Source organism: Hylobates moloch, unplaced genomic scaffold, assembly GCF_009828535.3.
Source record: "Hylobates moloch isolate HMO894 unplaced genomic scaffold, HMol_V3 SCAFFOLD_21, whole genome shotgun sequence".
Classification (NCBI taxonomy): Eukaryota; Metazoa; Chordata; class Mammalia; order Primates; family Hylobatidae; genus Hylobates; species Hylobates moloch.
In genome coordinates this window covers 43802137-43829397 of record NW_026652296.1, presented here as the reverse complement: position 1 = coordinate 43829397, position 27261 = coordinate 43802137, and the positions used below count along the sequence as shown (strand labels likewise).

Here is a 27261-nt window from a genome sequence, read left to right as displayed (position 1 = left end):
GATTCTCTCCCATGTCTGGCTTGATGGGTCCAACACCCATGGAGCTTTGCTCACTGCTAGTGCAGCAGTCTGAGATTGATCTGGGAGGCAGCAGCCTGGTGGAGGGAGGGGTGTCCGCCATTGCTGAGGCTTGAGTAGGTAAACAAAGCAGCCGGGAAGCTCAAACTGGCAGAGCCCACCACAGCTCAGCAAGGTCTACTGCCTCTATAGACTCCACCTCTGTGGGCAGGGCATAGCTGGACAAAAGGAGCAGAAGCTTCTGCAAACTTAAACATCCCTGTCTGACAGCTCTGAAGAGAGCAGTGGTTCTCCCAGCATGGCATTTGAGCTCTGAGAATGGACAGACTGCCTCCTCAAGTGGGTCCCTGACCCCCATGTAGCCTAACTGGGAGACACCTCCCAGTAGGGGCCAACAGACAGCTCATACAGATGGGTGCCCCTCTAGGACAAAGCTTCAAGAGGAAGGATAAGGCAGCAATATTTGCTGTTCTGCAATAATTTGCTGTTCTGCAATATCTGCTGTTCTGCAGCCTTCGCTGGTGATACCCAGACAAACAGGGTCTGGAGTGGACCTCCAGCAAACTCCAATAGACCTGCAGCTGAGGGACCTGACTGTTAGAAGGAAAACTAACAAACAGAAAGGAATAGCATCAACATCAACAAAAAGGACATCCACACTAAAACCCCATCTGTAGGTCACCAACATCAAAGACCAAAGGTAGATAAAACCACAAATATGGGGAGAAACCAGAGCAGTAAAGCTGAAAATTCTAAAAAATGAGTGCCTCTTCTCCTCCAAAGGATCGCAGCTCCTCACCAGCAACAGAACAAAGCTGCATGGAAAATGACTTTGACGAGTTGACAGAAGTAGGCTTCAGAAGGTCAGTAATAACAAACTTCTCCAAGCTAAAGGAGCATATTCTAACCCATTGCAAGGAAGCTAAAAACATTGAAAAAAGGTTAGATGAATGGCTAACTAGAATAAACAGTGTAGAGAAGACCTTAAATGACCTGATGGAGCTGAAAACCATGGCATGAGAACTTCATGACGCATGCAAAAGCTTCAATAGCCAATTTGATCAAGTGGAAGAAAGGGTAACAGTGATTGAAGATCAAACTAATGAAATAAAGCGAGAAGACAAGGTTAGAGAAAAAAGGGTAAAAAGAAATGAACAAACCCTTCAAGAAATATGGGACTATGTGAAAAGATCAAGTCTACATTTGATTAGTGTACCTGAAAGTGACAGAGAGAATGGAACCAAGTTGGAAAACACTCTTCAGGATATTATCCAGGAGAACTTCCCCTACCTAGCAAGGCAGGCCAACATTCAAATTCAGGAAATACAGAGAACACCACAAAGATACTCCTCAAGAAGAGGAACCCCAAGACACATAATTGTCAGATTCACCAAAGTTGAAATGAAGGAAAAAATGTTAAGGGCAGCCAGACAGAAAGGTCGGGTTACCCACAAAGGGAAGCCCATCAGACTAACAGTGGATCTCTCAGCAGAAACCCTACAAGCCAGAAGAGAGTGGGGGCCAATATTCAACATTCTTAAAGAAAAGAATTTTCAACCCCGAATTTCATATCCAGCCAAACTAAGCTTCATAAGTGAAGGAGAAATAAAATCCTTTACAGACAAGCAAATGCTGAGAGATTTTGTCACCACCAGGCCTGCCTTAAAAGAGCTCCTGAAGGAAGCATTAAACATGGAAAAGAACAACTGGTACCAGCCACTGCAAAAACATGTCAAATTGTAAAGACCGTCAATGCTAGGAAGAAACTGCATCAACTAAAAGGCAAAATAACCAGCTAACATCATAATGACAGAATCAAATTCACACATAACAATATTAACCTTAAATGTAAATGGGCTAAATGCCCCATTTAAAGATGCAGACTGGCAAATTGGATAAAGAGTTAAGACCCATCAGTGTGCTGTATTCAGGAGACCCATCTCATGTGCGGAGACACACATAGGGTCAAAATAAAGGGATGGAGGAAGATCTACCAAGCAAATGGAAAGCAAAAAAAAGCAAGGGTTGCAATCCTAGTCTCTGATAAAACAGATTTTAAACTAACACAGATCAAAAGAGACAGAGAAGGCCATTACATAATGGTAAAGGGATCAATTCAACAAGAAGAGCTAACTATCCTAAATATATATACACCCAATACAGGAGCACCCAGATTCATAAAGCAAGTCCTTAGATACCTACAAAGAGACTTAGACTCCCACACAATAATAATGGGTGACTTTAACAGCCCACTGTCAATATTAGACAGATCAACAAGACAGAAGGTTAACAAGGATATCCAGGGCTTGAACTCAGCTCTGGACCAAGCAGACCTAATAGACATCTACAGAACTCTCCACCCCAAATCAACAGAATATACATTCTTCTCAGCATCGCATCACACTTATTCCAAAATTGACCACATAATTGGAAGTAAAGCACTCCTCAGCAAATGTTAAAGAACAGAAATCACAACAAACTGTCTCTCAGACCACAGTGCAATCAAATTAGAACTCAGGATTAAGAAACTCACTCAAAACCACACAACTACATGGAAACTGAACAGCCTGCTCCTGAATGACTACTGGGTACATAACGAAATGAAGGCAGAAATAAAGGCGTTCTTTGAAACCACTGCAAACAAAGACATGACATACCAGAATCTCTGGGACATATTTAAAGCAATGTGTAGAGGGAAACTTATAGCACTAAATGCCCACAAGAGAAAGCAGGAGAGATCTAAAATTGACACCCTAACATCACAATTAAAAGAACTAGAGAAGCAAAAGTTAACAAATTCAAAAGCTAGTAGAAGGCAAGAAATAACTAAGATCAGAGCAGAACTGAAGGAGACAGAGACAAAAAAAACCCTTCAAAAAAAATCAGTGAATCCAGGAGCTGGTTTTTTGAAAAGATCAACAAAATTGATAGACCACTAGCAAGACCAATAAAGATGAAAAGAGAGAAAAATCAAATAGACACATTAAAAAATGATAAAGGGGATGTCACCACCAATCCCACAGAAATACAAACTACCATCAGAGAATGCTATAAACACCTCTATGCAAATAAACTAGAAAATCTAGAAGAAATGGATAAATTCCTCAACACAAACACCCTCCCAAGACTAAACCAGGAAGAAGTTGAATCTCTGAATAGACCAATAACAGGCTCTGAAATTGAGGCAATAATCAATAGCTTACCAACCAAAAAAGTCCAGGACCAGATGGATTCCCAGCCAAATTCTACCAGAGGTACAAAGAGGAGCTGGTACCATTCCTTGTGAAACTATTCCAGTCAATAGAAAAAGAGGGAATCCTCCCTAACTCATTTTATGAGGCCAGCATCATCCTGATACCAAAGCCTGGCAGAGACACAACAAAAAAAGAGAATTTTAGACCAATGTCCCTGATGAACATCGATGCAAAAATCCTCAATAAAATACTGGCAAATCCAGCAGCACATCAAAAAGCTTATCCACCATGATCAAGTGGGCTTCATCCCTGGGATGCAAGGCTGGTTCAACATATGCAAATCAGTAAATGTAATCCATCACATAAACAGAACCAATGACAAAAACCACATGATTATCTCAACAGATGCAGAAAAGGCCTTCGATAAAATTCAACAGCACTTCATGCTAAAAACTCTCAATAAACTAGGTATTGATGGAATGTATCTCAAAATAATAAGAGCTATTTATGACAAACCCACAGCCAATATCATACTGAATGGGCAAAAACTGGAAGCATTCCCTTTGAAAACCAGCACAAGACGAGGATGCCCTCTGTCACCACTCCTATTGAACATAGTGTTGGAGGTTCTGGCCAGGGCAATCAGGCAAGAAAAAGAAATGCCAGTATTCAAATAGGAAAAGAGGAAGTCAAATTGTCCCTGTTTTCAGATGACATGATTGTATATTTAGAAAACCCCATCATCTCAGCCCAAAATCTCCTTAAGCTGATAAGCAACTTCAGCAAAGTCTCAGGATACAAAAATCAATGTGCAAAAATCACAAGCATTTCTATACACCAATAACAGACAAACAGAAAGTCAAATCATGAGTGAACTCCCATTCACAGTTGCTACAAAGAGAATAAAATACCTAGGAATCCAACTTACAAGGGATGTGAAGGACCTCTTCAAGGGGAACAACAAACTGCTGCTCAACAAAAGAGGACACAAACAAATGGAAGAACACTCTATGCTCATGGATAGGAAGAATGAATATCATGGAAATGGCCATACTGCCCAAGGTAATTTATAGATTCAATGCCATTCCCATCAAGCTACCAATGACTTTCTTCACAGAATTAGAAAAAAACTACTTTAAAGTTCATACAGAACCAAAAAAGAGCCTGCATTGCCAAAACAATCCTAAGCCAAAAGAACAAAGCTGGAGGCATCACGCTACCTGACTTCAAACTATACTACAAGGCTACAGTAACCAAAACAGCATGGTACTGATACCACAACAGATACGTAGAACATAACAGAGGCCTCAGAAATAACACCACACATCTACAACCACCTGATCTTTGACAAACCTGACAAAAACAAGCAATGGGGAAAGGATTCCCTATTTAATAAATGGTGCTGGGGAAACTGGCTAGTCATATGTAGAAAGCTGAAACTGGATCCCTTCCTTACACCTTTTACAAAAATTAATTCAAGATGGATTAAAGACTTACATGTTAGACCTAAAACCATAAAAACCCTAGAAGAAAATCTAGGCAATACCACTCAGGACATAGGCATGGGCAAGGACTTCATGACTAAAACACCAAAAGCAATGGCAACAAAAGCCAAAATAGACAAATGGGATCTAATTAAACTAAACAGCTTCTGCATGGCAAAAGAAACTACCATCAGAGTGAACACGCAGCCTACAGAATGGGAGAAAATTTTTGCAATCTACCCATCTGACAAAGGGCTAATATCCAGAATCTACAAAGAACTTAAACAAATTTACAAGAAAAAAACAACCCCATCAAAAAGTGGGCAAAGGATATGAACAGACACTTCTCAAAAGAAGACATTTATGCAGCCAACAGACATATGAAAAAATGCTCATCATCATTGGTCAACAGAGAAATGCAAATCAAAACCACAATGAGATACCATCTCACACCAGTTAGAATGGTGATCATTAAAAAGTCAGGAAACAACAAATGCTGGAGAGGATGTGGAGAAATAGGAACACTTTTACACTGTTGGTGGGAGTGTAAATTGGTTCAACCATTGTGGAAGACAGTATGGCAATTCCTCAAGGATCTAGAACTAGAAATATCATTTGACCCAGCAATCCCATTACTGGGTATATACTCAAAGGATTGTAAATCATGCTACTATAAAGACACATGCACACATATGTTTATTGCGGCACTATTGACAATAGCAAAGACTTGGAACCAACCCAAATGTCCACCAATGATAGACTGGATTAAGAAAATGTGGCACATATACATCATAGAATACTATGCAGCCATAAAAAAGGATGAGTTCATGTCCTTTGCAGGGACATGGATGAAGCTGGAAACCATCATTCTCAGCACACCATCACAAGGACAGAAAACCAAACACTGCATGTTCTCACTCATAGGTGGGAACTGAACAATGAGAACACTTGGACACAGGGCGGGGAACGCCACACACCAGGGCCTGTCAGGGGGATGGGGGACTGGGGAAGGGATAGCATTAGGAGAAATACCTCATGTAAATGACAAGTTGATGGGTGCAGCAAATCAACATGGCACATGTATACCTATGTAAGAAACCTGCATGTTGTGCACGTGTACCCTAGAACTTAAAAGTGTAAAAAAAAGAAAGTTTAAAAAAAACTAAAAACACTAAGGAAATGTCTTCTCTCTTAAATATTTCATTTGCAAACTTGTTCTCAAAAGTATAATTTTAAACCAGTTAAAAACCTCCAATTAGGACTAATTAGTGCTTAGGGCAATAAAACTCATCATTGTCAGCGGTAAGAATTCCCAAGTGTCCAATTACCCGAGACACAGTCATAGTGACTCAGGCAAGCATGATCCCCATGCCTTAGGGAGCCAATGACTAAGACAGAGTGTCCACTTTGACCAGTAAATGGGTTCTTTTCAATTATCAAGTCATTTTCAAAGATCCTCACCCACTATGGCTTGTTATTACAAAGACTGGATGATGCCACCACTCAAATCACAACTACTTTCAATACATAACTACCATTGTAAATGATTATGGGAGGCTGGTGAGGTGAAGCTCAAGTCCACAGCACCAGGAAAATCCTTAGTTCAAAACATCACCATTATCCTGGAGATGATTCCTGCTTGAGTGAAGGAGAATTTGAATAAAGTGTCCCTTCCATGAGTGTAGGACATGTTTATTTAAAAACCCCTCTGGGATGAAATGATATTATATCTGATGTTTTCTTCAATATTACTTATGGTTTGAGGCAGGAGGGAAGAGAATGATTGGAGTATAGAGGCAATAAAATTGGTTATGAGTTAACCATTGTTAAAGCTCTGTGATGAGTACATGGGATTTTACTCTATTTTTGTATGTTTTTGATTTTTTCTAATAACAAGAAGTAAATTTAACAAGCATAGGGCATAAAAAGAGGTAATAACAGAACTAGGACTTCAGTTTGGTATCATGAAACTGTTTTGGTATGCAAGCTTCCAAGGAGCTTGCAATGTCAAATGATCGGGCAACAGATGCCCAAGTTACTACAATGCAAAAATGTAGCCCAGACTAAAATAACACAAGGAGAGCTAATGCAAGTTGAACAGTTACTGTATTTAAGGCACTGTTCTGTGTTTTGCATGTATTCTTTCAACTACTTCTCGTCATAACCCTCTGAAATAGGTATTATGATTTCCCCATTTTGGAAACTGAGGCACAGAGAAGTTAAGTTACGTGTGCAAGTTTACAGGGCTAATAAGAAGTGGAGGCAGGATTTGATGCCAGTGGGTCATTGGTCTAGGATTTTATCTAAGGTAATAGGTAGAGTTGGGAGTAGGGAATAAACGTATCCCAGTGCAAGGATACAATCTGGACAAAGATAGGCTGGCGGGGAGGTGCAGGATATGTTCAGGAGGTGGTCTGGATAACTGCTGTGGGATTTGGAGGCTGGTGCAGAAGCCAGCCTTCTAAGAAGGATCCGCAAGTGAGGTGGAGCATAAAAGGGTTGGAAAAGTTGCTAGGAGAAAAAAATAAATTTTGTGGTTAGGTCAGAAACTGCGGCAGGGGCATAGATGAGGCTCATTCTCTCATTACACTCAAGATATGCTGCTACTCTCAGAAGCCCCAATAGCCTGGAGCCTGGCACTTGTTCTTGGCTGGCACAGGACCCAGCATGAGCCTCCCACCAGCTGTGCAGACACCAAGGCATCCCACAGGTTCTTCAGGTGTTTTCTGGGCATAGGCACCAAATCCCATGCCCCATCTCTGTTCAGCAGACTTGGTGCTCTTGAGAAATGCTGGTGTCATCATGCCCTGAAACTCCAGTATAGGGCTGACATGCTGACCAGCGATAGGCTTGTTGCTATTAACTATTCCAGCCACACTGACTGCCACAAAGGCTAGTTACAGTGCAGGAGCAATTGCTTCACAGGAAAAGGCAGTGGCTGTCCAGCACGAGATTCTCACTGCTGTGAAAGTAGAAAATAAAATGCACTATAAGGGACACTCAAACAAAGAAGTAAAATGTTCCCCTTGGTTGGGAGACTGAGTTCAATTGCAACACATCTCTCCTAGGTTTTCCTGACACTTGAAACCATCATCTCATACCCTCTGCACGTACTCATTGTTTTCCTTTATTAAACTCCAAGCCAAGGGTGCTTTAGGAAAACAAACTTCATACATATGCAGAACTGCTTTTAGGGAATGTGTATATTAGAATAACTTGCCTTGTGCTTGATTTGCTTTTGTTGGATTATTCCTGTTTAAGCAGAGCAACTGTATTTATTCTACTGTGAACCATTTAATAATTACATGCAGTATCTGAGCTCCAGGGATGTACTTGAAACACAGTTAAGACATTTTCAAAAAGATTGTAATTTTCTCTTAGCTTGCAATGAGGAAAATACATTTGACCAAACAAAATAATAATAATAGTAACTCAAATTGCAAAAAGGTAGAAAATACACATTTAATGAGCATCAGTAATGTGCAAAACAGATATAATTGATTTGCTGGGAGGTATCAGGATTCAGCATTACATTTTTTTCCTTGCTGGCACTCAAAAAATATTTGCTGGCCGGTTGATGGATGAGTGACATACCTTTTCAACCATGCCAAGATGTTGAGTGGCCTTGACATCTGTCCATTTTCAAGCTGCCCGCTGCTCTCAAGGTCTGCAGCCCACGTTTTGTCAATAATCTTGCAGCCCTGCTCGTTTTAGGTCAATGTTTGGTGATGCATTGCAGATCTGTATTCCATTACTGTGCTGTTGTCCATAAAAATCTCTCTTGCATAGCATTTCTTTGACAGGCGTTCACCACTGAAATGTCATCCCTGCCATTGACGATATTTATGAAGCATCAGGGGATGCAGCATACTCTATCTATTAAACCCTAAATAGTGAGAGATTCTAGGTTAGATGCAATTCTTGGCTGCATAAAGTTTACTATAAATTCAGGAAGAGAGAAGACATTTATTATTCAAGCAAACAAAATGGAGGGAAGGAAGATGGATAAATGGAGGCTGAAGAACATTTATCTCTTTGTGAGCCAATGTGATTGATAGCATTAGTTAAACCTTCAAATAAGAAAGGTTTTCTGGGATTAACTTTCATTTTCTTATTAAAAGTCATACTTCATTCTGAAGAACCTCAAGCAACAGGCCACAAAAGAGTGTGAGAAAAAAGGCCCTCTCTGGTTGGCTATTTTCACACTGATGTAAGCTGATACCTTACCCTGGTGATACTTAACGGTTCTGGAGTAGATGAACATCTTTCCCTTATGTCTTTATGAACTAATTCTGAAACACCTCCTGGATAATAAAATGCAAACTCTTTTCAAAGACATAGTCTTTTTCATGTGAGCTTTAGGACTACCTCATCAGTCGATATTAGCTCAAAGGTGACTGCTTGTAACTAACCCTTTCTACATCCAAACCAGAGCACAGTGAAATCCAACAGCATTTAATTTGTAAATTTCTAGTCCCCTACCTGGATTAGAAAAGTATTTATTATTTAAATTTTTCCTTCAGCTAAAAGGAGTAGATGTAATATAGATTTAGGGGTTATGGAGAAAATTATAAAGATTGTAAAAGAAAGACCTATATTTGGGTATAATTAGTTCTACTTTGTAAGCTAATGTGTAGAGCCATATAGAGATTTTATGGTCCTCAGACGGCAATAACTCTTTTCTTAAGAGAGAGAAATACAGCACATTATGTAGACAAATGTAATATTATGTTAATTGCTTGGTATGGAATGAGTGATCCCTGAATCAGTTCCCTTATCTATAAACAGGGACTAAAGCTCCCACCTTGAAGGCTTGTACTGGGGATTCAAAACAGGTATAGAGTGCTTGGTACAGAGCATGGCACATGGTAAGCACTCCCTAACCGGCAACCAAGAGTTGTGAAATTCAGCAAAGAGATTTCTACAGGAGCTAAGTCAAAGATTATTCAACGACAAAGAAAAGTAGGAGAATTTATGCTACAGGAGTAAATGGATGGCTCCGCCATTCACCCACCTTTCTCAGACATCTGCTGTCTCATTTAGGCTTTTGACAGAAACTAGATAACAGTCAGCTCAAGGTTAAACTTTCTGTCAAGATTCTAGTGCCTGTGTTTCTGTATTGCTGGTTGAAGAAGGAGTTATAGCCAAAGATACCTTGTATGCATGAGACAAAGTTGATCTCTTAGGAAAATTGAAATGTCTAGCATCTGGCTTCAGAAAGATGAAGAGTCTGCTCACTTCTCCAGAAAGCAATGGGTGCTTGCCAGCAGACTCAGGGACTTCCCCAGAGGCAGCTTTGCTCATTCTCACCTATCACCTATTCTAACCTATTCTGCCTGAGCTATTCATTTCTCATCTATTCTATCAAGTAGGCTCTTGAAACTCCAAAGTCTTACCCTGTAGAGCTCATTGGACATTAGCCACCAAACGTGGTCAATGCCAAACTAGCCAGGAAGTCTCTGCATTTCAGTTCTAATATGTCTAACACTGGAGCTTCTTTCTCCAAATCCAAGGATGAAAAGACTGCAGCTGGCCACCATGGGTCTTCTGTTGTCTAAGAATCTGTAAATGCAGAGAGACTGGAGACCAGAAGACAAAGACAGCCTCATGTGCATGAACTTGGCCAAGTTGCACACTGGCTTGCTGACTAATCTGTCTTATCTCCTCATCTCTGTGAATGCAGATCCCTGAAACACTGTTGTAGAAACTGGCTGTCAGAAACAGAACTAAGGAGTCAGTTGAAACAACCATAGGACGGTCAGTAGCCAGGAAAGGAAGAGATGTAAAAAAAAAAAAAAAAAGGAAAAAATATCTCCATATCAAAGTTATCCTAAAATCCAATATTCCAAAATATCTGAAAAAAATACACCTAAAAAAACTAAAAATCAGGATATTAATTTGTACTATATGAAATCGGTTCTATGAAGCAGTCTTGAAAAAGACTTTATAATAAGTTATTTTTAGTTTGTTCAGAGTGATAAATGCATGGATGACATCTATTTTAAAGAAAACTAAATGATGGTGGAAACATAGGCGAAAACAAAAGCATGGACATGAAAAGAACCAATTGCAGCTGAAAAATACAGCCTGTGGAATAAAATCTCAATAAATGGGATAAAATCTAGCCTGGATGCACTTGAGGAGATAATTATCGAACTGAAGATAACAGCCTGTTTATCAAAAACCTACAGCAAACATTATTCTTCATGATGAAGCTTTGATAGCATTCTCCAAGTCTGGGACAAGATGTGGGTTCTCCCTGTCATCTCTTTAATTCAACACTATGCTACATTCATAGCCAATCAAATAGTTATAAATCTAAGAAAAGGTGTGAGATCATTAAGAAGAAAATTACAAAATTTACAAAAGACTTAAAGGAGTCCTAAATAAATAGAGTGGCATACTAAGTTCATGGATAAGAAGATGGAACAATATAAAGATATCATATCTAATTAATATATTAATTCATTGCAATTTCAATTAAAGTTTCAATAGATTATTCAGTGGAACTAGACAAAATTGTTTTAAAATTGATATGGAAAAACAAGTGGCCAAAATAGAAGAAGACAAACAAGGAGGAGGAAAAAAGGAGAAAAAAGAGGAAGAGAATGAAGATAAAGAAGAAGAAAATGAGGTAGAAGTTCAACAACAACAGAACAACAGCAAGATGGGAAGCTTTGCCGACTGGATACCAAAACATTACACAACCATAATAATATGAGATTGCAGGATTAGCATAGAGAGAGACAAAAAGATCAAGAAACAGAATACAGAGGGCAAAAACAGACACCACATAAAAGGAACCCTAATATATGATTAAGATAGCAATAAAAACAATAAGGAAAGGATGGAGTGAAGGTATTCAATAAATGTGATAACTATGCACATGGGGAGAAATAGGCACCCACACCACATACTGAGCATAAATAAATTCCAGGAGAATTAAAGACCTAAATGAATATAAATCTTTTAGAAAAAATAAAGAAAAACATCTTTATGATCACGACATAGGGATTGATTTCTTTCCTTTTTTCCCCAATTGATTTAGAAGTTTATTTTGCCAAAGTTAAGGGTGATGACCCATGACACAGCCTCAGGAGGTCCTGAGAACAGGTGCCCAAGTTGGTTGAGTTAGAGCTTGATTTTATATGTGTTAGGGAGACATAAGACATTAGTCAATACATGGGAAGTAGACATTGGCTTGGTCTGGAAAGGCAGGACATCTTGAAGCAGGGGCTTCCAGGTTATAGGTAGATTCAAAGATTTTCTGATTGGCAATTGGTTGAAAGAGTTATTACCTAAAGACCTGGAATCAATAGAAAGTTGTGTCTGGGTTAAGATAAGGGTTTGTGGAGACTGGGGTTCTTTTTATGTAGATGAAATCTCCTAAGTGGCCACTCTTAGAGGCAATAGATGACAGATGATTCCTGTTCAGACCTTTAAAAGGTGCTAGACTCTCAGCTAATCTCTTCAGGATTGTAAAAAGATCTGGAAAGGGCAGAGGATTCTCTACAGAATGTAAATTAGGGATGGATTTCTTAAACAAGCCACAAAACCACTTGGAAAAATAAATGATTGATAAAGCTGGCTACATTAAAATTAGACACTTTTCTTCAAAAAAAAAAGTCACAATAAATAAATTTGGAAGACAAGCCACAGACTAGAAGACGTGCAGCAAATTTTATGGAAAAAGGGCTTAATATACAAAATTTGTAAAGAACAGCTACAAATCAATGAAAAATAAATAAATACCTTAATCGAGGAAATGGGCCAAGGTTATTAACAGGCAATTCACAGAAAAGAAAATCTAAGCCAAATAACCTATGAAAAGATCACCTTGCTAGTGACGAGGAAATGCAAAATGAAACAATAACATGCCATTTCACACCAACTGGACTAGCAAAAATGATAACATTCGACAATGATCAATGTTGAAAAGGATCGAGCAACAGGATTGCTCGCACCTTGAAGGAGGTACTACATAGCCATATAACCTGCTTTAAGTCCTACAAGAAGACCTCAGAGAAACTCTTCCTTACGTGTACATGGAAATAATAAACAAGAATGTTTCTTTTCAAATTATTTGTAATAGCAAGCAAATTCAAACAAATTAAATACCTATCATTAGAAGTATAAATAAATAAATCACAGCATATTTATAATGGACTACTACACAGCACTAAAAATGGATGAACCAGAATTCACAAGTTAACTTTAGAAAGTGTAGCAAATAAAGCCAATTTTACGTAGATCATATACTAAGAAATTTTTACATAGAGTGTGAAACATTCAAAGAGTGGCATATATGCTTATGCATACCTAAGTTCATAAAAACATTCTGAACAGCAAACTTAGTACAGTTTTTACCTCTGAGGAAGCAAAGAGGGGAAGGAATGGCATCAGACAGGGCCTCAATTGCATCTGTAAAGATTTATGTTGTTTCTTGGGTGGGGATTTGTTTTTTGTTTTGGAGACAGAGTCTCTCTCTGTCACCCAGGCTGGAGTGCAGTGGCTCCGTCTTGGCTCACTGCAACCTCCGCCCCTCTGGTTCATGCAATTCTCCTGCCTCAGCCTCCCGAGTAGCTGGGATTACAGGCACGCACCACCACGCCTGGCTAATTTTTGTATTTTTAGTAGAGATGGGGTTTCACCATGTTGGTCAGGCTGATCTCAAACTCCTGACCTAGTGATCTACCCACCTCAGCCTCCCAAAGTGCTGGGATTACAGGCATGAGCCACAGCGCCCAGTCTTTTTTTTTATTTGAGACAGTCTCATTCTGTCACCCAGCCTGGAGTGCAGTGGCGTAATCTTGGCACACTGCAACCTCCAACTCCTAGGTTCAAGCAATTCTCATGTCTCAGCCTCCCGAATAGCTAGAACTACAGACACAGGCCACCATGCCTGGCTAATTTTTTTGTATTTTTAGTAGAGACGGGGTTTCCAGGCTGGTCTTGAACTCCTGACCTCAAGCTATACGCCCACCTTGGCCTCCCAAAGTGCTGGGATTACAGGAGTGAGCCACCACACCCAGCCTATAAAGAATTATGTTTTTCTAAAAATAATCCAAAGTATGAAAAATGTTTGGCTTTGATAGACTTGGATGGTGGCTGTATGAGAGTCATCGTACTATTCACTGAAATAGTCTATATTTTTAAAATATTTCATAATTTCACTTATTTAAATAATAAGCCTGAGCCAAAATGGAAACCCCAAAGTGTCAGACAGGCCCATTCACCATTAAAAGACCCACTTCTACACACCAGCCTCAAAGTGTGCATTAAATAAGGGAATGCCAAAAGTCCATCATGCACCCTGCACACACCTAGTGAGAGGGCAGGGGAATTCGACCACTAGACGCAGCCATTTTTTTTCTGTTCATCAAAGCCTGCTTTGTACTGATCCTTGTCACCCAACATCTCTTTTTGTGGGATCCTTCAAATTAGTTTATGTCACTTATTATTAGAATTTATCCTTCCAAAACAGTTTATCGAGTAGCAGCTAATAAAATTATAGGAATAATCAATAGAAATAAGATTAAAATGTGCTAGTTCAGGTTATCCTAGTAGCTGTAACAAATAAATCTTGGCCCTGAAATATTAGTGGTTTAGTGGCTTAGCACCAAAAAAAGTGTGTTTATCACTCACCCACCAGTCCATCTCTGTATTCCTGGTGGAGCAGCTCTCCTCTAAGCCGTGATTCGGGGATGCAGGCTCCTTTCATCTTTGGCATAGGTTTCCAGTGTTCCTGGGCTTTTTTGCATCAAACTACTTGAGGGGAAAGAGCATGAATAATTGCCCAAGGATAATTTTTATGGGCCAGGTTTACAAATACATTTACCCATCTGCTCACATATTTGCCATAACTCAGTCACATGGCCACATACAAGTGCAAGGGAGGATGGGAGCCTTACTGCAGCCTGGGGAGAAAAGAGAATGACTGGTGACCATTTAGCATTTTCTGCCACCAACAAAAACCATGTTACAGAGTGAGAGACAATACTGTACCAGAATACCTAGGTGAATGGTGATATGGTTTGACTCTGTGTCCCCACCGAAATCTCACTTTGAATTGTAATTGCCATAATCCCCACGTGTCAAGGGCAAGACCAGGTGGAGGTAATTGAATCATGGGGTCAGTTTCCCGCGTGCTGTTCTCATGATAATTAGTGAGTCTCACAAGATCTGATGGTTTTATAAGCATCTGGCATTTCCCCTGCTGGCACTCATTTTCTCCTTCCTGCCACCCTGTGAAGAGGTGCCTTCCACCATGATAGTAAGTTTCCTAAGGCCTCCCAAGAAATGCTGAACTGTGAGTCAATTAAACCTCTTTCCTTTATAAATTACCCAGTCTCTGGTATTTCTTCATAGCAGTGTGAAAACAGACTAATATGGGTATTAGCAAATGACTGAACTAAAAAACCAGTAAAAGCAGATTTAATTACTTAGTTACTTTTTGTTTTCATCATGGTTCTCCAGAGAACAGAACCAGTAGGATGTGTATACATATAAAAAGAGGTTCATTATAAGGAATTGGCTCACCTAAGTCTGGAGACTGGCAAGTCCAAAATCTGCAGGGTAAGCCAGCAGGCTGGAGACCCTGAGAGCCAGTGGTCCAGCTCAAGTCCAAAGGTAGCCTGCTATAGAACCAGGAAGATCCAATGTTACAGGTGAAGTCCAAAGACAGTCTTCCAGAGAATTCTCTCTTCTCAGAAGAGGCCAGATCTTTTGTCTATTTAAACCTTCAAGTGATTGGATGAGGCCCACGCACATTATGGAGGACAAGCTGCTCTAGTCAATGTCCACAAATTGATATGTGAGTCTCATCCAAAATACCCTTGCAGAAACACCTAGAATAATGTCTGACCGAATATCTGGATACCTCGTGGCCCAGCCATATTGACAAGTGAAATTAACCATTACAATTTTAATCTGCATGTTTCTGATAGGATTACATGATAGTTAAAGATCATGGTTAAGGGCAGGGCTTTGGAAGCAGCAGACCTGAGTTTGAATTCTTGTCCTGCCTCCTGTTTGAGAAGTGACTTCACATCTTTCTAAGCTTCAGTTTTCTCATCTTTAAAATGGGGATAATAATAGGCTGTTGTGAGGATTTAATAGAATAATACATGTAACACTCTCAGCACAGGGCCCATCTCATAGTAGGTGTTGGTAAAAGAGGTTGTTTTATTCATATTGCTGTATATATCTAACACTATTCCCTAAGTGTAGTACATATATAAATACATGCTTTTGGCTGGAAAAGCTAAGTGAGATGATCTGGTGCAAAAGCCAGCAGTGTGGATGGAAAGGATGTGCCTGTTCTTTCTCTCAGGAAACCCACAGGGTTGGGCACAGGACCTCAGGTTTTCATTTGGACACCCCAGCAGCCCCTCAATACAGGCTATTCACAAAAGCCGCAATACAGTCATCATGACAGTCCAGGTGTGAACCCTGACTCCCCACACGTGAGCCATGGTGTCCCTCTAGCCTTGTTCATTCATCGTATCCGTAATCTACTGCCATGATAATGCTGCATAACAAATTATTCCAGAATTCAGTAGCTTGAAACAATAAGCATTGATTATTGCTCCCAAGTCTATAGGTTGGCTAGAAAGTTCTATTGATCTGGACCAGGCTAGGCTTGTCTTGGCTGAGCTCACCCTTGTCTCCCTGGTCAGCTGGCAGGTTGCTGGGGGCTGATCGGTTTAGGATGACCTCAGCCACATGTCAGTGGATTACTGTTGGCTGGGGTGTCAGGCATTACAGGTTATGTGTCTTTCATCATCCAATAGGCTAGCCTGGGCTTGCTCACATGGACACATGGAGCCTAGACAGGGTGGCAAGAGAAAGCAGAAAAGCCACGTGGTCTCCTGAGCCCCAGGCTCATCACTTCCGCCACATTCTTTCAGTCAAAATAAATGACAAGAGAAGTCCAGATTCAAAAGCCCAGGGTTGTGAGAAGGCTTGATGTTAGGAACAATGGTAAGAAACCTCTATTTATGGCTGATTGCTAATTAGTGTCGCCTAATTTAGCAATGAAATGTTTCTTCCCATATGTTCCTCTGGAGAGCCCATGGCATTCCTCTCCCCCGCTGAAGGGCCAAAATGAAGGACACAGAAGACTTATTTAATATCTTTACTTTGTTCAAGCTGGTTCACATGCACTTGTCCTCCAGCCTTTGGTGAGCTGTTTCAGGACAGGGACAGGTTTAACACAAGGGCCGACCTCTGCAGTGACACTGGGTTTACATATCTGGGTGCATGATAGGCAGGTTTCATTCTTGTTCCAAAGAGAATTTTGAGGCATGAAATATGTAGCCTTTATGGAAGCAGGATTTACTTTGACTCATATAGAGAAAGAAAATGTGTGTGTGTGTGTGTGTGTGTGTGTGTGTGTGTGTGTGTGTGTTTTCAACCCTTGGATGTGATTTTTTCTAAGGGCTGGTGTGATAGCTTTGCTTGTCCCAAGAGGATGTCCCAGACAGTGCACTAGTTGATGCTGCAGAAATGGAAGATTCCTAGGGATATGTAGCCAATGAACCCCTTCACCCACATTTCCCGATTGTTTGCCACAGTTTGAACAGTGAGTGGAAAGACCTTGTGCATTCGGCAGGCCATACTCGCACGATCCCAGCAGACCTGGGTATGTGCCCATTTGATTCACCCATCATTAAAATGGACTTTTCTAGCCAGGTGCAGTGGCTCACAGCTGTAATCCCAGCAATGTGGGAGGCTTAGATGGGAGGATCGCATGAGCCCAGGAGTTTGAGACCAGCCTGGGCAACATGGGAAACTCCCTTCTCTACAAAAAACACAAAAAAATTAGCCAGGCGTGGTGAACACACCTGTGGTCCCAGCTACTCAAGAGGCTGAGGCAAGAGAATCACCTGAGCCCAGGAAGTCGAAGCTGCAGTAAGCCAAGATTGCACCACTGCACTCCAGCCTGGGTGACCAAGGAGACTCTGTCTCAAAAAAAAAAAAATGAATAAATAAATATATATAAAGTGGACTTTTCATGGCTGGATCTGGTAGTTCCAGATGATTTGTACCATTGGAATCTTTTGCATCTTGAATGCTGTTTGAGTCTGAAAACACAGCCTTCTGAGTGATTCAGGTTATACTTGTTTTATTTCACTACTGCAGCTTTACAAACCACCCCAAAATGGGGCACTTTACAGAAAACTAAAAGACAGGTAGATAATGGTTTGCTCAGCACTTTAAGTCTTCACAGAACTTTAACACAAGGGCTGACCTCTTCAGTGACACAGGGTTTACTTGTATATGATACGCAGATTTCATTCTTGTTCCAAAGAGAATTTTGAGCCCATAAGAGATGTAGCCAAATTCGTTTCACTGTGTAACTAATGTGTCTTTATATTTTTCCAAAGCCATGGGACCCGATGTGCAGGAGAAGTTTCTGCTGCCGCCAACAACAATATCTGTGGAGTTGGAGTAGCATACAACTCCAAGGTAGCAGGTAAGTCATCCCTGCCAAACAGAGGCCCCCACTAGGTATCACACTGATCTCAAGGCTGACCATGACCCAGCAAAAAATCCCACTGGTGCAGAAAAGCTAGGATCCACAGATTTGGCACAAGTGAAAAAAATTTTTTTCTTTTAACCTGCATAGCAATATCAATATAGTTTTACATTTTTAATTTAAGCATAATATAAATTCAAAAAAGTTAACAAATCATAAATAAGCTAATGACTTTTCCCAAACTGGCCATACCCATATAGTGATCAGGAAACAAAACGTAACCAGCACCCCAAAGCCCTTCATGTCCCCTTCCAGTTACTACTCAGACACTCAAGAATAACCATGATCCTGTTTTTTAACAGCAAAAAAAAAAAATGGTTATTGCCAGTTTTTGAACTTTATATAAATAGAATTGTCAGTCTTCTGTATCAGTGTCAATAACATTTTAATGAGACTCAAATATAGACTATAGAATACAAGGTGGTGTGTACAAATTATTTGTAAACATACTCAGAGCTCTTCAAAATGTTTTGCACGATGGAACTCATCTTTAAAAAGAGAAATTCTACCTAGAACCTTTTTCTTACATTTCATTGGGTAGGGTAGGATATTTAACAATTTCCTCTTTATGGAGCCTTTAGAAATAAGAGTGGCAAGTCACTGGAAATTTAGAAACCAACATCCCTCCCCTCTCAGAAATAAAAAAAGAGAGAGAGAGAGAGAGAGAGACAGAGACAGAGACTGAAAGATTCATAAGCTTCCAACGAGATGTCTGAGAATGGAGTGGCTCCAGTCTTGTTCCAAGTTTTGCATCAAATTGGTTCTTAATTTATTCAGGCTTAGTCACCCAACCTTGTTTTTCTTTTTTCTTTTCTTTTTTGTTTACAACTGTCCTGATATTTTCTTTTCCTGGCAATTTAATGGAACCATAAACCTACTTTCTGCTGACACCCCATTTCCGTGGAACTAAATAAAGCAAAAGTAACCTATACAAACCGACTATTAACCTCTTTTCAACACTGTTTGCTAAGAGGCTTGCCTGAACTGGGTGCTGAATGTCACAAAAGAATACATCTGGAGGTTTCTAAAATGTAAATAGAGGAGGCTTAGCCCCTGGGTTTCAGCTCTCTTTACTTTGTGTGCATCCAAAATGCTGGCATTAAAATGTCAGGAGCCATTATGAGCTCAGGGGAAAGAATATCACTCGGTTAATATTTTATAAGCCAGTCTCAGACCTGGGATGGAATCTAAGGGAGGCGGGTTCTCTACTCACAGGACAGAACTGGAAGCAACTGAAAAATTCAAACCTGAATTTCTTATTCACACACCCAAGGTAACTGGTTTTTTGAACAAAGTAAAACGACCACCTGCAAAAGTTAAAAGAGTTAGGGGGAGCGCACAGCTTTCTGGAGGTTCCTGGGAGCTTCTTTTTCCATCTCCTTCTTTTCCTTTTTTCCTCTTCTCTTATTTTTTGCACTCTGAAAACATCTGAGCATTGAGTGCTCATCAAATGTATCTAATTCTCCTGCTGTCTTAGTTTGCTCTTCCTAAAAGCAAAACCTGAGACAAGGATTCCGGGCAAGCAGTTAATGTGGGAGGTGGTCCCCGGAAGCCAGAGTGAGGGAGTGGGGGAAGAAGAAAGGAAAGGAATGAAGGCCAACAAAGTGAGTCTCATGGACAACAGGGGCCTCGTCCTGCAGGTAATTCTCTGAAGGAGTGTGGAGAACACCCCTCAGAATTGACCCCGCTAACGTGAGGAGGCTGTGGCATTAATCTCCCGGTTCCCATCGTTCATTGTTTGGGGGTGCCGTCGGGCCTGTCCAGCCTGCCCAGCTCGCTTGAACTGAGTGGAGCTCCTTGAGCAGAGGACGCCCCCAGGCAAAAAGCCAGGGAGCGGGCCAGAGGATCCGGCAGGTGCAGCAGCCTCTGCCTCGCCTGCTGAAGGCAGCCTGACACCTCAAAGACGCGACTGGGCTTCCGTGAAGCCCAAGGACAGCTAGGGCATCACAGCAACGCTTTGAGGTTCCAGAAACCAAGAACGGCCACCCAAAGATTTTGAGCAAGGGAGGCTCCCTTCTTTCTTTTCCCACTCCCTTAGCCCCAGGTTGGCTCCCCTGTGACCACGTACGCTGGTTCTAACTACAAGGGCTGCGAGGCTCCAGTCCCGTGCCTGTGCCTTAGGGAACCCAGTGTCCTCTGGCTCTCTGGGGCGTCAGCATGAATTCTCTAGGAAGCACTGGGGAATTACTCATGGATTGCAAAAACAGCAGAGTTTATCTTACAAATTTAAGGAAAACATTTTATTCATCCTGGCTGGCAATTCCAAAAGTTGGCTGGTTTTTAATTATTTGCTAAAAATGAGCCAAACCCTCCAGAGAATCTTTCCATTCGGGAGCCTTCTGGGCTAAGGAGGTCTAAAGCGCCACCTGGTGGCCAACTCGGATCGTTGCTGGTCTCAAAGTAGAGGTGTTCGTTCACTGCAGGTTAGGGGGGCGCCCCTGTGATGTCTGAGGTCCTTCCCCAGCACCCCTCCACGCTGTCTCCAGAAAAAGCCCAAAGTTAAAATGTGGTTGAATCTTAACCCAAGGATTCAAAAAAGAAGAGTGGAGATGAGATTGTAATTTGAGTCCTCTGAACAGAAAAGAGCATTGAGCATCTCTGCATCTGCCTGAGTTCCTCTCCTGTTCATAAATTTTTCTCATTTTTCCATCAAGGCTCCTGTCTTTTTCTCGTTGATTTGTAGGCATTCTTGGTGTGTCCCAGAGGTTAGCCCCTAACCCATTTTAATCAGTGCAAAGATCTTCTCCTTCATTTCTCTTCGTGTCTGTCTTCATTTCAAACTCTGTGACGTGTAGACCCGCACATACGGGATGTCCCAAAAGTCATCCTGCAGTCTTCAAGCTTTAATAACCCCAGAAACATTATTTGAAAGTTTATTTACATTTCCATTTTCACTGATTTAATTGTATAAATTTTGAAGGAAAAGTATTACATTTTTTTATTTTGAAAATGCCTTTATTCAAGTAACTGTCTTTTTAAAAAGGACCCCATTCTTTCCTCCTTTCTGTTTTCATTTTAATTTTTAAGTAAACAACATCTTCAATCAAAAAGATTGAGTCAAAAATTAAAATTAAATGTGTTATTCAAAATCCACAAAACCAAGCAAATGTACCACAAACAATGACCTTCCAAATGACGGTTTTTGCAAATTGTTCAAATGTATATTTCTGAGACTGCATCAAGGAGTCATAACACTGTCTCCTGCCTTCAGGCCTTTCGTGTGGTCTGTAGTTACTGTGGGCACATTCCCGTTGCAGGGGATGGAAGCTGGCGGACAGGTCCCCTGCCCCGTATAGCTCACAGTCTAGGAGGAGACAAAGACAGGGAGCAAATAAAAAAAGTCAGATAACAACTCATGAAAGAGGACAGAGAGTAACCAGGGCTCAGGGACAAGAGGCGCCTGAGGGTGGGGCTCTACAGTTCCTCACTGTTCTGGATTTCTGCAGAGACTCTCAGAGCAGCCCCAAGAAGGGGCCAGGCCAGGTGGCTTTGGTCCTATTCACCTTCCTTTTTAAACCAAAGCACACAGATTTACACACTGGGCTTCGGGATGAGATCACCTTTGATTGAAGATTTTGAAAAATATTTAAAAACCACACTGTTGACCATTGTGAAAATGCTGTGAAATTTCTCTACCAGCTATGAATTGCTTTCACATATTATTATCATTATTATTATTGGCCAATGAATGTCATAACACTGCAGATAAACATATTTTACCTGAGCTTTTCAATAAACAAGTAAAAATCACTGTAAGTACAATGACTAACATGAGTGTTCAGAACCTAAAACCTGGGTGAGCATGAACTTCCTCCTTACCATCCAGAGCTAATATTCATGAGCACAAAAAGTGGCATTGATGAGCACCGAAGTTTGTGGGCAGATGTAGCATTTACTGGAGGCAGGGACAAGCACACCTTGTGCAACAGGAGCAGAGGCAGAGAGGGTGCAGCTCAAATCCCCTGGACATGCAGCCCCCAGGGCACCAGGGCTAGCCACAGTGCACGCTGCACAGGCAGACGGGGAAGGCTCTAAATGAATGGAAGAGACCCACAGAGTCACCTCTACTCATTAATGTGCTGTGCAGGCCTGCTTGGGGTCAGATAGAAACACTTGATGTGTGCCTGTGTCTGTTCTTGCCCATCAAATACACACATCAGCATTGTTAGGGATGTGAGGACACTGACTCCCTTGATTTCTCTCTCTCTCTCTCTCTCTCTCTCTCCCCCCCCCTCCCTCCCTCTCTTCCTCCTCTCCTCCTCCCCCCTTCTCCCCCTCTCCCTCTCCTCTCTGTCTCTCCCTCCCTTCCTCCCTTCCTCCCTTCATCCCCTCCTCCTCCTCCCCCCTTCCTACTTCTCTCCCTTTCCTCTCTCTCTCCCTCTCCTCTCCCTCTCTCTCTACCCTCTCCTACACTCTCACTCTCTCCCTCTCCTCTCTCTCTGTTCTCTCCCCCTCTCTCTACCTTCTCTCTCCTACACTCTCCCTCTCCTCTCTCTCTCTGTCCTCTCCTTCTCTCCCTACCTTCTCTCTCTCTCCTACCCTCTCCCTCTCTCCCTCTCCTCTCTGTCCTCTCCCTCTCTCTCTACATTCTCTATCCTACACTCTCCCTCTCTCTGTCCTCTCCTTCTCTCTCTCTCCTACACTCTCCCTCTCTCCCTCTCCTCTCTGTCCTCTCCTTCTCTCTCTACCTTCTCTCTCTCCCACTCTCTGCTTCTCCTCTCCTTTTCTCTCTACCTGTTCTCCCTCTGCCTCTCTCTCTCCCATTCTCTCTCTCCCTCTATCTACCCTCTCTCTCTCTCACAGTCTGTCTGCCTCTCTCTCTCTCCCTCTCTCTCACTCAGTCTACTCTCTGTCTCCACCCCACATTCCCCTGTAGCTCCTAGAGCATCCAGGGGCAGAGGAGAGGCCCTCCCTAAAAACCCTTGGGTCACACTGAGCCTCTGTCTTGGCTGCTAATGGTGCAGTTGCTTGCAAAATTAATACTGTATCTCATTCAATTAATGCATGCCTCATTCCTCTTGAGCTTAACAAGATTAAAAGAATGTCGGGCGCCTGGTCCCTGAATATGAATGAGAGACTTGCTCTCAGCCTGTGGCCACCCTATAATGTTAAAACAGTCAGAAGATTAATACACATCCTCTCTGAGGTTCTTGTGCAGCACAGAGGGAGCCCATGAAGGTGATAAGAGCTGCAAAGAGGAAGAGGGTTCAAGGCACAGCTGGAAGTGCCATGCACCAGCCCTGGCAAAATCCAGGGCTGACATTGGTTGGTTTGTGGGGCAGCAGAAGCCTGCTTTGGCCAGGGTTGAATTTCTCACCTTCCAGTTGAGTGGGCCATTCGGTCCTGGTCATCTGGGCACTAGGCAAGTTCAAGAGTATCTGAGCAAGTGAATACCAGCCTCTCTCTGTTTACTTCCCACCCACAGAGCGGGCGTGACTTTGCACAAGAAGAAGCTCCACTGACCAGTTTATTCGATGGCTTATTGGTCACCTGCATTAAATAAAGTTTTTAAATAAATAAAAATATAGGTTGGCCAAAAGCAAAATAATGTCTTAAATTTCCCATCTCCTTATAAAATGAACCATAAAATTTAACATCTGGAAAGTTCAAACCAAAGGCTAGGCTTATTCTAGATAAGCTTCCTCCAGGAGAAAGAATGCTAACTGATAACTGGATGTTTGTTGGCAAAAATGGTGATTACATTTATGGGTTAACAGTAGAAGATGGATGAGCAGAGCCTGTTATTCATTCTTCTGGACCTGTTATTTGTGTTGGGGAGAAAATCAACTAAATAAGGTAATAATGCCAGATATTTATTCACCAAATATTTGTCAAGCTTAAAATAAATACCAAGTATCATGTTGATCCTCAAGGACACGGAAGTGAACAAAATAGACACATGCCCTATACTCAAAGACCATGCCTTCTGGTGGTGTATGAAACATACAAATAAGCAGTTGCAGTAGAAGGTTAAAGGTACACAAGAAGAGGGCTATGAGCAGTGAAGGGGAAAGTGAGATCGTTGAGTCTCCTGGGGCCTGAAAGTAGTAGACCCTCAGCAAAGAAAGCAATTTCGTGTCCATTTCAGGTCTCTGGCAAGAACCTGGGTGGCTTTTAATTTGATTGACGTGCTCGCCATATTAGAGAGTGAGGCTTGTGAAATAGTGTCCTGGAGGCACAACGTCCATTGGCCACCGGGGACAAGGAAGGAGTTTTGGGTCCCAGGTTTTGACTGTGCACGGCTCAACCCCTTCATTCCATAATCACAGTGAGTGGAAAGACTTAGGTCAGCTTCACTAGCACTCTAAGCTCCATGCCACAGAATCGTGAACCCACTGACCATCCAGATGACAAAGCCTAGAGAGAGGCATGTGACCCTGTCAGCGAAGTTTTGAGGGTAGTGATGGGGAGACAGCACACCCAACTCAATGGTGGCTGCTGAGTTCCCCCTGGAGAGGCCTTTGTGGATGACCAGACGGGGACTGGAGACCTAGGAGCGCCAGCTCAGCAGGGGCAGCGCAGGCACCTTCACCCTGTGCCCTTGTGTCTTAGGATTGTGTGTACCACACTATCCTGGACTGCAGGACTTTGCTCCTTCCCAACATCCTGCAAGAAATCACTCCCACGAAGCATCAGAGAGGAACACAAACTTTACAGCGATGCTATAGGGAAGAAAGGAGAGGCGGCCGTCTGACACAGAATTACTGATACAGTTTAGAATGGCCATCTCTGCCTTTCTGTCCTCTCCAAAGTCCCTCTCAGCTACAGTGCAAATGGGAGTTCCTCTTTCCTGACCCCACCCGCTCCTGCACTGCCCCTGCCCCTGCCCCTCTCTCTGTCCCCTGCCCTCTGCCTGCTGGAATTTCTCCTCAAATATCAAATATCGATTGCCTCCCCCATTTATCATGTGTAGTAGCTTTTTTTCTCCCTTAAAACTTGGCTGCAGCCGACACCCAGTTCTCTGAGGCCGAGCTTCTACTTAGAAACGAGCTTATCAAAGAATCGCTTCAGCAAAGGTGGTCTCTCCCATTATGAATTCTAGTAAGTTTTGCTAGGGGAATAAAATTGTCTTTAAATCATTACATCAGCAAAGATGTGGGTGGGATGCAGAAAGGAGCCAGTAGGACCGTCTGTGCCTCCTCCTTGATCCCTGGACTGCACAGTGGCCCCAGAGCACCTGAGATCTCCAACCCTTCCAAGTACCCAGGGCCCAAGCCCTCCTCCACCTCCTTGTCTCCTGCGAACTGGGGAACCCAAACCTGGTGTCCTCTGCTCAACGTGTCCACAGGCATCCGGATGCTGGACCAGCCATTCATGACGGACATCATCGAGGCCTCCTCCATCAGCCATATGCCGCAGCTGATCGACATCTACAGCGCCAGCTGGGGCCCCACAGACAACGGCAAGACAGTGGATGGGCCCCGGGAGCTCACGCTGCAGGCCATGGCCGATGGCGTGAACAAGGTAAGGGGGCCGGCCCTCTAGGCCCTGGCCACTCACAAGGTGGGACAAAGTGGGTGGAGGGGTAGAGGCAACTGGGTGAACCACTGTCACCCTGTGTGTGAGTCCAGGTCCCGCAGGAATCAGACAGCACAGGGGCTTAGCCATGCAGGAGGCTGACTGCGGGGAGGCCTGGGAAGGATGAGGAGAGAGGGCAGAACGCAGGAATCAGACAGCACAGGGGCTTAGCCATGCAGGAGGCTGACTGCGGGGAGGCCTGGGAAGGATGAGGAGAGAGGGCAGAAGAGCCTCAGACACGATGCCTACCTGGCTCCTGCGAACAACAGTGGGAAGGAAGGGGCTGGGGAGGGAGGGTCTCAGACAGCAGTCCCCACGCCAAAGCTGCCCATCACAGACAGAAAGGGGCCTGCACAGGCACCCCCACCACCCACTCAGTTGTTGGCTGGCAGTAGCACACAGGATGTGGGGTCTCCGCGTACATGGGGCGGTAGATCCAGGAGGCGGCAGCCAGGACTATGACCGTGACGCTCGTGGGGCAGGGGGTCTGAGCATGCATCCTCACAGCCGCTCCTTCAAGATTAGCCCAGGCTTGGACAGAGCCGAGGAGAAGGAAGCCGGGCAGAGCCTCCAAAGGGATGAGATGCAGGTCAGTGCTGCACAGGGAGGGGAAGGGGGCCCCTTCTCTGAGACGCTGGGGCTGGAGCCATCCCAGAGGAGACACGACCCCAGCCTCAGAGACCAGAGGATTTCTGGGCTCCAGTCTATCAGGAAGTGACTTAGCCTCACCTGTAAAATGGTGATAATGAGGGGTCACGGGGTCACTGTGATGTGTAAATGAGATAAGATGCAACTGCTGGGCACTGAGAAGTGCCTGCAAAGGGTCAGCATTTGTCCCAGTCTTGACTGCCACTTAAGCAACCACCCCAAAACTTCAGAGCACAGAACACAACTCCTTTACTATGCTTGGGATGCTCTCGGTCAGGAATTTGGACCGGGCACACTGGGGATGGCTCGTCTCTCCTCCACGATTCCTGGGGCCTCGGCCAATAGATTCGTTACCTGAGCATCCATTACCAAACTGTTGTGTCTTCATGAGCTGTTCGGATGCATCCATCTACTTGCCATGCGTGGCGCACCTCCCACCCCTTGGCTTATGCGGTCTTTCAGGCCGGTTCTGCCTGCCAGGCCAGCAGTGGTCCCCTCCCTGTGCTCCCAGAGGACTCTCTGTAATCAGCCTGGATGTGGGACTCACACCGCAAGGTCACTGCCGTGTGTGGAGTAAGTGGTGTGGTGCTAAGTGAGGGAAAGGACAGTGCGTGAGATTTTGGGTGTGGCTTTTGGAACTCCATTTTGGGAATGTTTTTAAATTTGCTTCTTAGATTTTGGTAAATTTCAAATAGATGAAATGGCTATAGGAACCAGCACTATTATAAATAAATTATAAAATGCATCCGTTCCACATACACATTTAAGTTATGTACAGTCTGTTTATGGAAAATGCATAAATTCATTACTTATACATTGATAACACTAATATAAGTGAATGTACAGAACACTGTATGTT

At 42.8% G+C, this 27261-nt stretch overlaps 1 protein-coding gene across 1 annotated transcript in view; it reads left to right on the top strand.

Moving 5' to 3' along the window:
* The window catches only part of PCSK2 (proprotein convertase subtilisin/kexin type 2), a 262157-nt gene that overhangs the window by 182846 nt on the left and 52050 nt on the right, over nt 1-27261 (top strand). Inside the window, exons 7-8 of the mRNA XM_032142938.2 lie at nt 18085-18173; nt 25525-25700. Of these exons, the coding sequence (XP_031998829.1) occupies nt 18085-18173; nt 25525-25700 (265 nt within the window). The remainder of the gene's footprint in view (nt 1-18084; nt 18174-25524; nt 25701-27261) is intronic.